The sequence below is a fragment of the Patiria miniata genome, unplaced genomic scaffold (assembly GCF_015706575.1).
Source record: "Patiria miniata isolate m_02_andy unplaced genomic scaffold, ASM1570657v1 HiC_scaffold_4, whole genome shotgun sequence".
NCBI classification, from domain to species: domain Eukaryota; kingdom Metazoa; phylum Echinodermata; class Asteroidea; order Valvatida; family Asterinidae; genus Patiria; species Patiria miniata.
Window position 1 is genome coordinate 10,860,413 of NW_024037071.1, and position 13,349 is coordinate 10,873,761.

Genomic DNA, 13,349 nt, shown 5'->3' on the forward strand with positions numbered 1-13,349 from the left:
TGTTGTACAAATGCAGCCCTGCTTTTTTGACATTCTGAAGAAGCTGGATTATAGAATTTCAAATTGCATATCACTGCTCCCTAATTTGTGGCACATATTAAAATAGAAAATTCCTAAATGTCTTAATAATAATGGCTTAGAACCGAGAGTTTCAGCATTGACTGTGGTTTGAAATTTGTCTGCGTCAAAGAGGCTTGGACTCTATTGGAGATGAAGATAGCATTATGGCAAACTTGACAGTTGCATGGGGGGGTCAACCCCTTTTCAGAATTTGCAGGGAAAAAAACCAAGGTGGTATTTTGCCCTTTACCGATACAGTGCTGTTACTATATACTTTTACATTGTGTACTCATTTATTTTCATTCTTTTTTTTTGTTTCTTTGCTGTACAGTGTTGGTGAATGGGAGGAGCAGTTCCGTGAGTGTGCTGCTTTCATCTTCTACGGACTGGAGAAGTTCTTCTCTCATCTCTCTCCTCAGAAACTGGCTCCTATGAATCTCTCGGGTAAGAATCAATGTCTTGGCACTGCTTAACAGTAAGCAGCGGAAACATTGTGCTAAAGCCCGAGCACGCTATCAGATGTATCATGATAGCCCCTTTTAGTGGCAAAGCATTGTACTTGTTATTGTTCAGATAACCTGTCACGGGGCAGTAGCCTTTTTAAAAAAGTACACAATGGTTTCTCCATTAAAAAATGGAGCCTTATGACTGTACAGTGGTCACATGCCCAGATTCGTCTGTAGCACAAATTGCGCTAATCTTTTAGGTCTAAAGCTGTTGTCTTGTTTTTTAATTTGAGATAAAGAATTGTAACCAAAAAAACAAACAAATTTACTTTATTTTCTTTTTTCCCTGATTTTGTATGTTCATTATTATTTGGCTCGAGAGAAATGTTTTGGGTCTAGAGCTGTTGTCTTGTATTTTTAATCATCTGAAAGAATTTGTTTTGTTTAATCAACAGAATGCCAGTTAGTGATACTGCTGGATCTGGTGCAGACGAGCGAGAGTTTCATGCGGCAGTCCAAGATTGACGTCCAAAAAAAGTAAAATTCAGTCCAAAATTTGACTGCTGTATTTAAATGATTAGCATGAACCCAAATTCTCTTAGGCCAAAAAAAAAAATAATCGGTCTCTGGTCGGACCAAAGTTCCAGAATTGATGCGGCGACGCAGCCCTTTTTTTTTTTTTTTTGGCTTTTTTTTTGTTGTTCAAGCTTGGATTGTACAGATAAGGTGGGGTACTATTTTGCTTTTTTTTTTTTTTTTTTTTTTTTGGAACATTTTGGAAAAAAAAAGATTGACGCGCATGGTTAAAATCGACGAGCGCTGACCAGAGACCGACTATTTTTTTTTTTTGGCCTTAAATGTTTTTTTTACTGTCATGAAAGTGATGTTGGACGTGTTTTGTTTAAACCCTTGAAGATGCATTAACTTTGACTTTGTCTCAGATTCCATGGCTACCTAAAGCAAGCATGTCCCACATCACTAAGCAGCAGCAGTCAAAAATTGTTAAATATGTGAGGCGTTCTGGCAAAATGAGACAGCGCTGGGCAGAGTTTGGATTGAGGGTTGGTGGATATTCGGAAAGAGAATAAAATTCTCCTCACAATACTGTTTGTTGCATTTCAATGGGACATTCCGTTGACAAGTTATGGCTGTTTAAAGTTTGCGTTAATCAACAAGTCCAAAAAGTGAAATACTGAAAAAATGGCCTTTAAAGTTTTGAGATTTTGTATTCGTGACAATGAAAGATGCCAGTTGTTTTTCCTTAAAAACACAGCTATTCCACAATTGTTATACTGTGTCTGTAAAATATGTTAGATTACAAGTTACATATAAGAGATTTCAAATATCAACTAGATTTATGTTTGTGGACAAACATAGGGCTGTTTCGGTAATTTTTTGCGACGTGTGACATGTAAAGTTTCAAGTATAAGTTCCATCAAGGAAGGATGTGTAGTTCTGTTCATAATAAATGGTGGCATATGATATGTGATAACATTCTCATAGGGTTTTGAATAATGACGTCACATGTCATGTGATGACGTCATCATGACGTCACTTCAATTTTCATCTACAACACTTCCCGGCTTAGGTACATACCAAGTTTCAACCCAATCGGACCTGCAGTTCTATAGATATCGGCCTTCAAAATATGCACGTTTAATATGACGTCACATGTCATGTGATGATGTCATCGTGACGTCACTTCATTTTTCATCTATAACGCTTCCCGGTGTAGGTACATATACATACCAAGTTTCAACTCAATCGGACTTGCAGTTCTGGAGATATAGGCCTTCAAAATATGGTTTTTTTTATCTGACGTCATATGTCACGTGATGACGTCATCATGACGTTAAGTTAATTTTCATCTATAAGACATCCTGGTCTATGTAGTTCTGGAGATATAGCCCAATCTGTCAGATCTAGCCGAATTCTGCTAGAAAATGGTCACAACAGAAAAATCGCATATAATGTGACGTCACGTGACTCGTGATGACGTCATGATGACGTCAATGTTCGGCACACAACTTCAGATGCTGGTCTAAGTGTGTGCCAAGTATAAAGTCAATCGGATTGATTTTATTGCTTAAAGTGCCTTCCACTGTAAAAACGTGTTCAAATGCTATGAAGAATGGCTGAAAAAGTCAAGAAGAAAAAAAAAAAACTTTAACGAAAACAAAGGCTGTTTCGGCCGGTTGCCGAAACAGCCAATAAATCTGAAAATCGTGCCCAGTTCCGTCTCATAACGCCTCACATCTAACAACTTATTCCCAAGTTGTAATCGATTTCATGACACATCCACTCTTGTTTTCAGCAAAAACGAGTTATCCCTGGAGAAATCGGTGGAGACATCGATGCTTCTGAGTCTGAGCGGGGCTAGCTGCGTCATGGCAAACCAGTGGCACTGCACGCTGCAGCACAACGCCAACAAGTTCCAGACACTCATGAAATGTAAGGACCTAGTGGTTTAGTGGGATGGGTTTGGTGAGGGCAGAGTTTTGGTCAAATCCATTGCTAGACGAAGTCAGTTCACAAATCTGGTCACAAAATTTTCTTCTGCAGGACGCATGTGTGAAACATCATGTGACTGAATTAGTATCATATCTATTGAAATAATTAGTTTGTCATATGTATTGATCAGGGGTGGAGTGTGGCCTAGTGGTTAGGGTTCGTGACTCATGATCAGAGGGTCAGGGGTTCGAATCCAGCTGCTGGTCATATGTTGTGTCCTTCAAGCCACTTCACCCCACTTGCCTCTCTCCACCCAGGAGTATAAATGGTCAGTTGTTTCATGCTACAGAAACCAGAGATAAACGCCGGCCTGATGGGCCACATTGGCTCGGGACAGACTTTACTATGTATTGATATTACGGGAATTGGTACCTCGATCAGGGAGACATTCCAATAGGGTTGTGCACAAAATGTGTCAAACTTTAATGATCCCTAACCACTTTTCCCTTATCCTACCTGCACAAATTCTGGTATATTCACGTTTTGGACCATGAGCAATCGATCTAGCCTATTACACTCAGACACGAATACATGTACAATCAAAACATCATTAACCAATATATTGGATTTGCCGCAGCCTGAATGTGTTTATTAAATCTTCATGACAAATCAAAGCATGTTTTGTTTTCCGTTTTACCATACCGCACCACCAACATAAATAGACGGCCAGATACCAGTCTTTCATTGCTGAAATCCTTTGGGCAAACTGACTCTTACAAACCATTGGGTTGATCAGACCCACCGAACCTGGGGTACATAACCGGGCCCCCACTCCGGATCCACTTTAAACCGTACCTGGGGTAATAACGGTCCCCCACTCCGAAAACCATCTGTGGTATATACACGCCCCTTCTAAATTGCTCCGTAATTGATAGGACACTTGTAGAAACTTTTAAAGTAATTGCCTTAATTGAAACACAAAGTTCGCTGGCATAAATAATTGGAATGCTTCGCGATCGGAACCGACTTCGTGGAAGCAAACCCTAGCCGGCACAGGCTGGGTTATTGTTGTAAAGGTTTGGAATTAAACAATTATAAATCAATGTCAACACATTTCACTGGACAGGCTCAGCGACCCTGGAATATGGCTTGCCGAACCCTGTCCCACGACCACAGTCGCGCTTTCCCACACTTTTTACGGAGTGAAAAAACCCTCAAGGTAAACCCACTCTTCCTGTTTGCCAAAATGAAGAGTCAAAATCCCGTTGGGAAAAACTCCGCAAAGAAGCGCCGAGAAACCGCTAAGTGGCAGCAAAAGTCTTCAGAGCACTTACATCCGAATACTCGTGGCTGGCTCGCAAAAAGAAGCGTGATTAATGTTCATTGCAGGCAAAGATGACACGCCAGACTCACCCCGCCTTGCTTGTTGGCTCTCAGATCCACTCGGTCCTGGTGCAGGTTCGATCGGCAGCTCCGGTTGTCCTAACGCCGGGTGCTGACTTCTGACCACCGGCGTCGGCACATCGTCAATCCGAACACGACGTGCCCTCACCCCAGACTGCGTGGCCCGTGTACGGGGTCTCCCGCGCTGCCTCCTGCCAATGCCGGCATCCATCCTGTTCGCAGCTGGAGTTGCTGGAGTTGATGACCGGGTGGATTTAGGCATTCTTGGAAGTTACTCAATGAGATCCAACGTCAACCAGACAACGAAACTACTTTAAGAAATTCGAAGACAACTTCGGATAAATTTCGAAGTATAACTTGAAGCTGAACAGGAGAATAGCGATAACGATGTTTCCACATTCAGTTACTGCAACGAAGTGGTCTTCTCCACGTGACAACAGCCCACACCTTGCCTCTGTCTAACCACGTTGCTGCTGGGCTAGCCAATCCGCTCATTAATGCATTATTCATGATCTCCAATAAATCATTAAACATAAAAACCATTCGTGCTGCGTGTAAGATATTTTATCGTTCAGTCGATAAAATTGATTTGCAACATTAAAATTGTGCATCTACAAAATAGGAGTTGTGACATTTGGAGACACTGAAATGTCTCCCTAAAGTCCGCTGTCTCCCTAAGGTATAACTAATGACGACAAAACATCTCCGGCAGGGTACATTAACAAACTTAGATATTTAATTTGTTGTTTTTACCGATTGAACCTAACAGCTCTCTTGGAGATTGGAAGGACGTCTGGCCAAACAGTCCGCCGGATGTTCATCCCGACCTGGAAGCAGGAAGGAGAGGAAGAAGAAGAAGGTGAAGGAGCTGATGACAAAAACGACGGCAAAAACAGCGTCGCCTCGCAGCCCCAGAAAGCCAACAGTAGCGGCAGCGACGGAAAAGGAGACAAGTCTAAAAACGTAAAGGGCAAAGGCGACGATGGTGGAAAGGCAAAGGTTAAAGGTGAAGAGGGCAAGAGCGCCAAGACCAAAGGCAAGAAGGAAGAGAGGAAGATCAGTCAGGTGACTGAGGTCAAAGTTCAGGGTTCAGCGACCGACACGACCAGCAGAGAGCAGTTAGCTGGGAACGAAGAGCTGGAGTTGATCAGCAGGCATTGGTTCAATTATGTGTGTTACGGGTTGCCCAATCTGATGGTGACCCAGGTTCAGTAAGGCTTAGATTTCTGAGGTTGAGAGGTTTTTGTTAATGTTGTTTGCTTTGGTTTTTGAATTTGATAGATTGTGTTATTGAAAGTGGGTGTTTATATTTTAATGCATATCCCCGAATTATATATTCTAACATTACAAAATTTGTAAGAACAAGAGAGTACTAGTAATTACCGACCGGTTCTCAATATAGGTTCTGATCGTATGATGTCAAAGTACCACCTGACCAATCAGTTTCCCCATAATTGACCACATCACACCGTTGCAGTAAACTAGGCTTAGTTTCACATAAAATAATCGCAAATTCTTCATCAGATGGCATATTAAATGGTCACTACCAGTGCTGCTGTGTATAGTAGTCATAATCCTGCCAACCCAGCACTGGGTGTTGGCTCCGCATTTTTCTCAGAGTTTTTGGACCTCAATCACAGTAAGAATGTTACGAGTCCACTTACATCCCTGGGCATTGCATGTAATATGACATGGCATGGCATATTTGTTGTCTTTACATTTTCTTTGCCATTTAGATTGCATAGCCTTTGTGTACATGCCATTAGCTTCCCCGAGTCAGCTAGAGCTAGCCCTAGGTCGTTCCATCAACTTGGAAGTCATTCTCATGGCTCAGTCAGGTCAGCCGTGACAGATCCTGGAGTGGGGCAGTGTTGGAATTACAGTTGACCCTCATATTACTATAATTCAAGGAATCTCTGTCTGTCTGTCTGTCCGTCGATTATCTCCAGAACCGGGCACCGTATGGAGTTGAAAATCGGCGGGTGTATTGCTCGGGGCCACAGAAAGTGCAGTGCCAAGTTTGAAGTGGTTTGGATGAGCGGTTCTCGAAAAAGCTGCAAAAAAGCAGTGTTTTCGGAGGCAAACGTGGCAGCTTAGAACATAACACCACGCACTGCCGTTCTTTTCAATTGTTTACGTCATGTTTAAGCTAAAGCGCACGTGCTCAATATGACGCAAACAATGCAAAAAGGACGGGCACGTGCATTGTAGGGCGATACATTGTCCAGTACGGGTGAATAGCACTGCATACCATGTTTTCGTATGTACACGGGCACATTATTTTTACAGTCGACTGAGCGACCATTGTAGGTGGTCGAACTTCAAACTTGGCACAAACTTTGACGTAAGTGTGAAACTTTGACAACCTGTGAAAACAACACCATTGAATCGCGTGCGTTGTTTGCACGAGCAGTTCTCCAAAACTCTGCAAGTATGCAACCTATACCAGCGGCAAAGCAATTTGCGCTTCCCGAACATGCACATTTTAGACGGGCACTGCACTAGTTAATACAATTCTGTTACGAACATTAACAATTGACGACACACAATTATTTTCACCAGCAGTTTAGCTGACAGTTTATTCAAAAAACTTGTTCGGAAACATAATATTTACATGTACTTTTAGTTTTATATACAGTGTCCATGATGGAAAGTGGGAAAGTTGTTTAAACTTTTAAACAAAAAAAATGGATCCTACAAAAATGACCCAGCACAATCAATTTTAAATGCTTAATACAGGCATGCCTCGTTTTTTTCTTCTCATAAATGCCATTAGAAATTGATAAACACTGTACAAAGTCTTGTGACTTTGGAATTTTTCTCTAAAATGCCTGATAATACACGCACTTGGACTTGCAGCACACATTTTGTTTGGACAAGGTACTTGAGCAACGTTACACCGTCTCGACCCAAATTTACTTGGTTTCAGACAGGCATAATCTATGAATTAATGCCTATTTACTAGAACAACATCTTAACACTCTGGAGTCATTTGGTACATCTGCAACAGTCAAGTGACAGTGAATTGTATTGGCATGTACTATCTGCTCTTTATGCCATTTCAAAGGTCGAACTAAAAAAATGTGTTACTTTGTAGCTCAGGATGCACCAAAAATATTTAGTCAAAACAGTTTTGGATATGACGTTGTGCAAATTTGGTAGTCTTGAGCTAACAATTAGTCATTTCAACAGCATTTCATGAAATGATTTACATGACCCGCCCTGTACACTATGCACATGTTTAATCTTCCTCAGCTAGATGCAATTTTGTATTCATCCTTGTCATCCGTCCATAGAACCTTTGTATTACATTGTAAATGTGCGTCACTGTAGGTGCCTTATAGATTTTCTTCTAATTCTTAAAATTAACAATGAATTTGTTCTATTAGCATTGAAGTTGAAATATGTATTTGGCATTGCAATACACTGTTTGCGCAATGAAAATTTGATGTGAATTGTTTTCATAAAAACTAATGAAATAAATACTTTCAATAATTGGTTTGGTCAACTCTGTGTTCACTTGTTTCCATGTGAATTCCATGCTGATGCGTTTCCATTGAGCACCAAATACACGTATAAACCTTGTAGCATAAATGCCAACTGTTGTCCATCTTGGAGAATTTCTATATCAAAACACATCCAGGATTTTCTCACGGTATTGCTATCAAGCTAATTTTAAACTCGTTAAGAACAGGTTCAATTGCCGAACGATAGCATGAAGAACAACGTCTACGCAAAGTTCAAGCTTGTTTTCCAGTTTGTCAGCTCAAGCAGGTGTATTTTGAGCCCATGCACGGGCCTCCCATACACAAAGAATTAAGTCACAGCTTTTTCAAGGTTTCCATATGACCAACACTTTCCATCTAAGCTGCTCATTATTATCCTTCCCTTTCACAGTTTCCTATGTCACTGACAGTGATTAGTCATCAGCTGACTGAAGGAAAAGCTATATGCCCATTTAATCGGGATAATCACAGTTGGAAAACTAAATTATAACATTACTTTTCCATTAACGATCATATCTTCTATAAGGGCCCGTGACCATTCAGCCCCGGTATGAAAAGGGCCCCCCGGTTTAGCTCGTCCCGTCCCAAGAAGTCCTCTTGTACCGGCCCAGGAGCTAGTCCTGTTGCTAATCAGGAACTCCTCTATCCTGGGGTCTATTGTTTGCAAGTATTGACACATGTAATATATCCCAGAAGAAACCCGCTTGTGGTTTTCATCTCTCTGCGCGAAACAATAGAAAACTTTCGTCAGCACAGATCAAAACCCCTGCCATGTGGTTTCGTGCACAATGGGACCGTAAATTACCAAGTCATTATGGAAGGATTTTATCTTTAATCCGGTAAGTCTGCTATTGTTCTGCTCTGGACGTTCTCTGAAGGGCAATAAATTAATGCGCCTGACTGACTTCAAAACTTCTGGTCAGACAGGACCATGTACCGGACGAGACTGGGCTGAAGACCGGACGGGGTGCCGGGGGGCCCTCTTAATACCAGGGCTGAATGGTCACGGTCCCTAAGACACTTCCATACAACAATATTTTCTTGCTTTGTGTGCCTTATCAATTAGAATGAGCAAAACTGGGAACAGAATTCCACTACAGTACTTTTCAATCAGGATTCCATCTTCCGAGAGAGATATTTTCAGATGCTTTTCCCTGTTCCACTTTGAAGAAAAGTACATGCCTGGAGGGTAAGGACGAACAAATCTGAGTCTTTTCATTGAGATTCTGTATAAATAATTATGATTTCATGCTCTGAGAGACCTTTTCTAAGGGTACCATCATCCCTTTAAACAGGGCATCTTTTAGGGATGAACATAACTGGCAACATGAACTTCCAATGCTATTGTCCCTGTAGGATTCCATCTCTGGGGGGGGACTTGTTTTCCTTTATGTTTTTCCCTCTGGCAGGACCATCATCCGTGGCGCAATGCTCATGGCCATCAACTCTTGGAAGAGCAGCTTGCAGGCATAGGGCAGACGGATCTGGGAAATCTGCATCAAGAATAGGGGGGAAAAAAAGAGCAGATTTCCAGCATTATCAACAGATGCTGAAAATTCTTTGACATTTTCAGAAATCTATTTTGCAAATGCCATTGGGCAAGTCGATTATGCACTGTTTTGTGAAATTGGCTGCAGTTGGTTAGGTGATGGGTGGAAGGGCTAGGTTTCCGTACCTGTGTTTTATTCTTGCAGCCCCGGCACTCAAATGTGTTGTTCCTCAGGTTGGCGATGGCCATGAGTCCGCACAGGTTACAGACATGGACTCGGTAGGGGTCCGATACCTCAAACAGTCGCTCCCTCAAGAACTGGGCCGAGCCATGAGAAATCTGACAATCGCGTTCCATTTCACCGAAACGTAGACCGCCATCACTGAAATTGAAAAAAAATAATAATAATTGTTCCCTTTAGACAATACAAGGTTCATACTGTCCTTATATCTTTCTGCTGGTCCTAGTGAGCCCAGGGTAAGCATATAGTCATCTTTGTAGCCAACTCACTAACTGTTAATTGTGACTTAAAAGACTGTTTTCTGGCTGGAGAAGCGAGCTGGGCAGTGCTATTGTATAGGATTACCACATACTGGGCTATATCTGGCCAATTGCCTACACCATATGCATGAAAAGACTTCCAGTCAATAGCCTTTCCGAACCAATTGAATAGATGATTTACTTTAGTCGAGCCTATGCACTGCTCTATGTGTTCTGGCAACATGAGCAGAGGTTGAAATGAGTATTGGCAATTACGGTATTAGGAAAGAGAATAATATTCTCCTTGCAACACTGGTTGTTTCACTTCAATCAGACAGTTATTCCGTTGGCAAGTTATGGCTGTTTAAAGTTTGCAATTATTACCATGTCAAAAAAGAAAATTACCGTGAAAAAGGCCTTTACAGTTTCAAGTTTTGTATTTGTGAAAATGAGAGATGCCAATTGTTTTTTTCCTAAAAAACTCTTTTGATATTCCATGACATTATACTATTTCTTTAAATGTGTAGTAGGCATACCAATATTACAAATGTCAATCAATCTGAAAATCCCCCCCAAAAATTGTTTCTTTGCAGTTTTTTCCAATAATGGCCTGTGCCAGTTCTGTCTCAGTTTGCCAGAACGCCTCACAAACTTTTTCAAGTTTGTTGAAGCACATATCTAAACAAGGAATTGATCTGGACATTACCGTGATCTGCCCTCCATAGGCTGTCTGTTCAGGATCTGCACGGGCCCTCGTGCTCTAGAGTGGATCTTATCATCCACCATGTGCTTCAGACGCTGGTAGTAGGTCGGACCAAGGAAGACTTGCACGCCAATCTTGCGGCCAGTAAAACCGCAATGAAGCACCTGAAAGAAAAACAACACAGTAGGGTCAAAAGGCTGGCAGGAAATGAATGACTGAGATTGATTGTGGGCTGTCACATGTGGGGGTCAAATTCCTTCACCATCATAGAATTCCACCAGTGTTATAGTCACGTACTTTTTTCCGAGTACAGAGTACTGCCGAGTACTTAGGTTACTGAGTACGAGTACGAGTACGAGTACTTGTACTTCCGAGTACAAGTACAAGTCTCCGAGTACGAGTACTTGTACTTCCCGAGTGCGAGTACGAGTACTTGTATGCCGAGTACTAGTACGTGTACTTCTATTTCCGAATACGGCCGTACGGCAAATGGTTCATTGTGCGTTATTGGCCCAGGCCCAGTCAGACCGATTTACTTCACATAAGGTGTTGGAAATAGACAGATTTCCTATACACTTCATGTAAGGTGTCAGAAATACACGGATTTCCTATATACTTAACATAAGGTGTCAGAAATAGACAGATTTCCCATCAAATTAACGCAAGGTGTCGGAAATACATGAATTTCCTAAAAACTGGACGTAAGGTGTTGGAAATAGACGGATTTACAATGAACTTAACGTAAGGTGTCGGAAATACACGGATTTCCTATAAACTGGACGTAATGTGTCAGAAATAGACGGATAACGTAAGGTTATCTTTATAAGCAAGTCCCTACCTCATTGCCTCTCTGATGGTACCCATACTCATGCAGCAGGTCCGATATCTTCTGCACGTTGACCGAGTCGTTGAACGGTGTGGCATCACCGATCTCTCCCTTGTTGGCCGATACTTTGCCCTGGAGGCACTCAATCAAGTGACCAACGGTCATACGGCTAGGGATGGCGTGGGGGTTGATGATGATGTCTGGGGTGATACCTTCACAGGTGAACGGCATGTCCTGAACAGGTGCAGTACAACAATACCAATTAATTAGTCTCTCCCAACAAATGTTTCTGGTAACCGACAGACCCTAAAATTTTGAGTGTACATAGGGACGGCAGTTGAATTTTTTTCCCTCCATTCTATGAAGGTAGTAAATCAAATATAACATGGATTATTTTGGGAAAGTAGTGCAAAATTACTGGTCCCTCCACACTGGCTGCATTTGACTACCAAAGGACCACAATTTTTGTGGAACTTCCCTTCAAACTACGATGTATCTGTACTAGTATATAGCAGCTCACTTGTTTGTTCTGGCCTCTTGTTTACTGAGGGCAAGTCATGCAGTTTTCACCAAATTATATGCAACCTATATTTCTACGGGTGTACATTTACAGGTTGTATGGGAATCGGGTACCCGACAGAAAAAAACACGATTACCCACATGCCCGTTAAAGAAACCCAAATTCAAATGTAGGAAGTTGCTTTACAGATTGTTCATTAAGGTCTGCATGATAACACTACCACATACATGTACAACAAGATTGTGTTCAGTGGGCTCAATACATGTAGCTTTACAGTGTAAATTGCATTTTCGCAAGCGTCATGAACATCAATCTGTTTTGTTTTTCCATGTAGCCTGGTTTTCATTTTGGAAATTCTCCACAAATGACATTCAAAACCTTTCTTTTTCATAGTCTGAGAAGTTACTAAGTAACATTTACAGTTGGTTACGGGTGCTCGATACTATAATCTGGAACCCGTTCCTGAGACATTCAGCAGTCAGTTAGTCGGGTACCCGGTTCCGATGCACAGCCCTATATATTTCCATTTTTTTTTTGATTTCATGCTTAATTACAAATTGTAAATTTGATCATCATGGCCCCCCATACTTGTGATCTGCTGTGATTATCCCAAGTTTAAATATAGCACTGATGTACTTAAACACTGTCAGAAGTAACTGTACCAAACTGATTTACTTAAACACAGTCAGAAGTAAATATAGAACTGATTTTCTTAAACACTGTCGGAACAGCTGGAGAGACAATTACCTCTGGTCTGTATTTCATGCCGCAGGTACCCTTCTGCCCGTGCCGACTGGCAAACTTATCTCCGATTTGAGGAGTACGCACTGATCGAACCTTTAAGAAAACAAAAATGGCATCCAAAAAATTAACAAAACATCATTTATCTCAACAGATGCAATTTGTTCAGTCGCCAAACACTCTCATGTACTGGAGTCATCTGTTGTTTGATACCGCAGAACATATCATGTCTTGGATACTATGCTTTCATTGGCCTACAGTGGTCCAAGGTTATAAACACAAATATGTGCCGATGTAAAAGTCATGTCATGAACCCTTTAATTCTGACCTTGATCTTGCAGAACTTGTAGCCTTCCTGGTTGATGCTGACCATGACTTGATCAATGATCCCGGTCTCCGTGCGTCGCATGAACGTACTGCAGTCTCGCTTGGTATACCGTTTACTGGTACCCTCCAGCTGTAAATGCACATGCAACGTGTTAGGAGCAATCCCATTGAATATCCAGGACAATTCATAGACAAGTGTAACAATAGACCCTCTCCAAGACAGCCATCTTTGTAAGAAAATTACAACTGCGTATTCAACACCATCAGGTACGTGTGCACGCAGTGTGTAAAATGTTCTTAACCACAAACTTGATGCTTGGAATTTTCTTGAAATACGGCGCAGCCGATGCGCGTCACGAAAATTTGACACCCAAAATGCTGATGCACGTGACAATC

At 41.6% G+C, this 13,349-nt stretch overlaps 2 protein-coding genes across 2 annotated transcripts in view; one reads left to right on the forward strand and one right to left on the reverse strand.

Moving 5' to 3' along the window:
* Nucleotides 1–6,363, forward strand: part of LOC119740104 (cilia- and flagella-associated protein 46-like) — a gene marked incomplete at its 5' end in the record, with an annotated part of 52,298 nt that extends 45,935 nt beyond the window's left edge. Inside the window, 4 exons of the mRNA XM_038215305.1 lie at nt 392–504; nt 962–1,043; nt 2,821–2,957; nt 5,131–6,363. Of these exons, the coding sequence (XP_038071233.1) occupies nt 392–504; nt 962–1,043; nt 2,821–2,957; nt 5,131–5,576 (778 nt within the window). The remainder of the gene's footprint in view (nt 1–391; nt 505–961; nt 1,044–2,820; nt 2,958–5,130) is intronic.
* Nucleotides 6,364–6,910: 547 nt separating this feature from the next.
* The window catches only part of LOC119739814 (DNA-directed RNA polymerase II subunit RPB2), a 30,355-nt gene continuing 23,916 nt past the window's right edge, over nt 6,911–13,349 (reverse strand). The window contains exons 17-22 of the mRNA XM_038214897.1: nt 12,955–13,083; nt 12,633–12,722; nt 11,378–11,599; nt 10,543–10,703; nt 9,543–9,738; nt 6,911–9,360 (exon numbers count right to left, since the gene is read on the reverse strand). Of these exons, the coding sequence (XP_038070825.1) occupies nt 9,256–9,360; nt 9,543–9,738; nt 10,543–10,703; nt 11,378–11,599; nt 12,633–12,722; nt 12,955–13,083 (903 nt within the window). The 3' untranslated portion in view covers nt 6,911–9,255. The remainder of the gene's footprint in view (nt 9,361–9,542; nt 9,739–10,542; nt 10,704–11,377; nt 11,600–12,632; nt 12,723–12,954; nt 13,084–13,349) is intronic.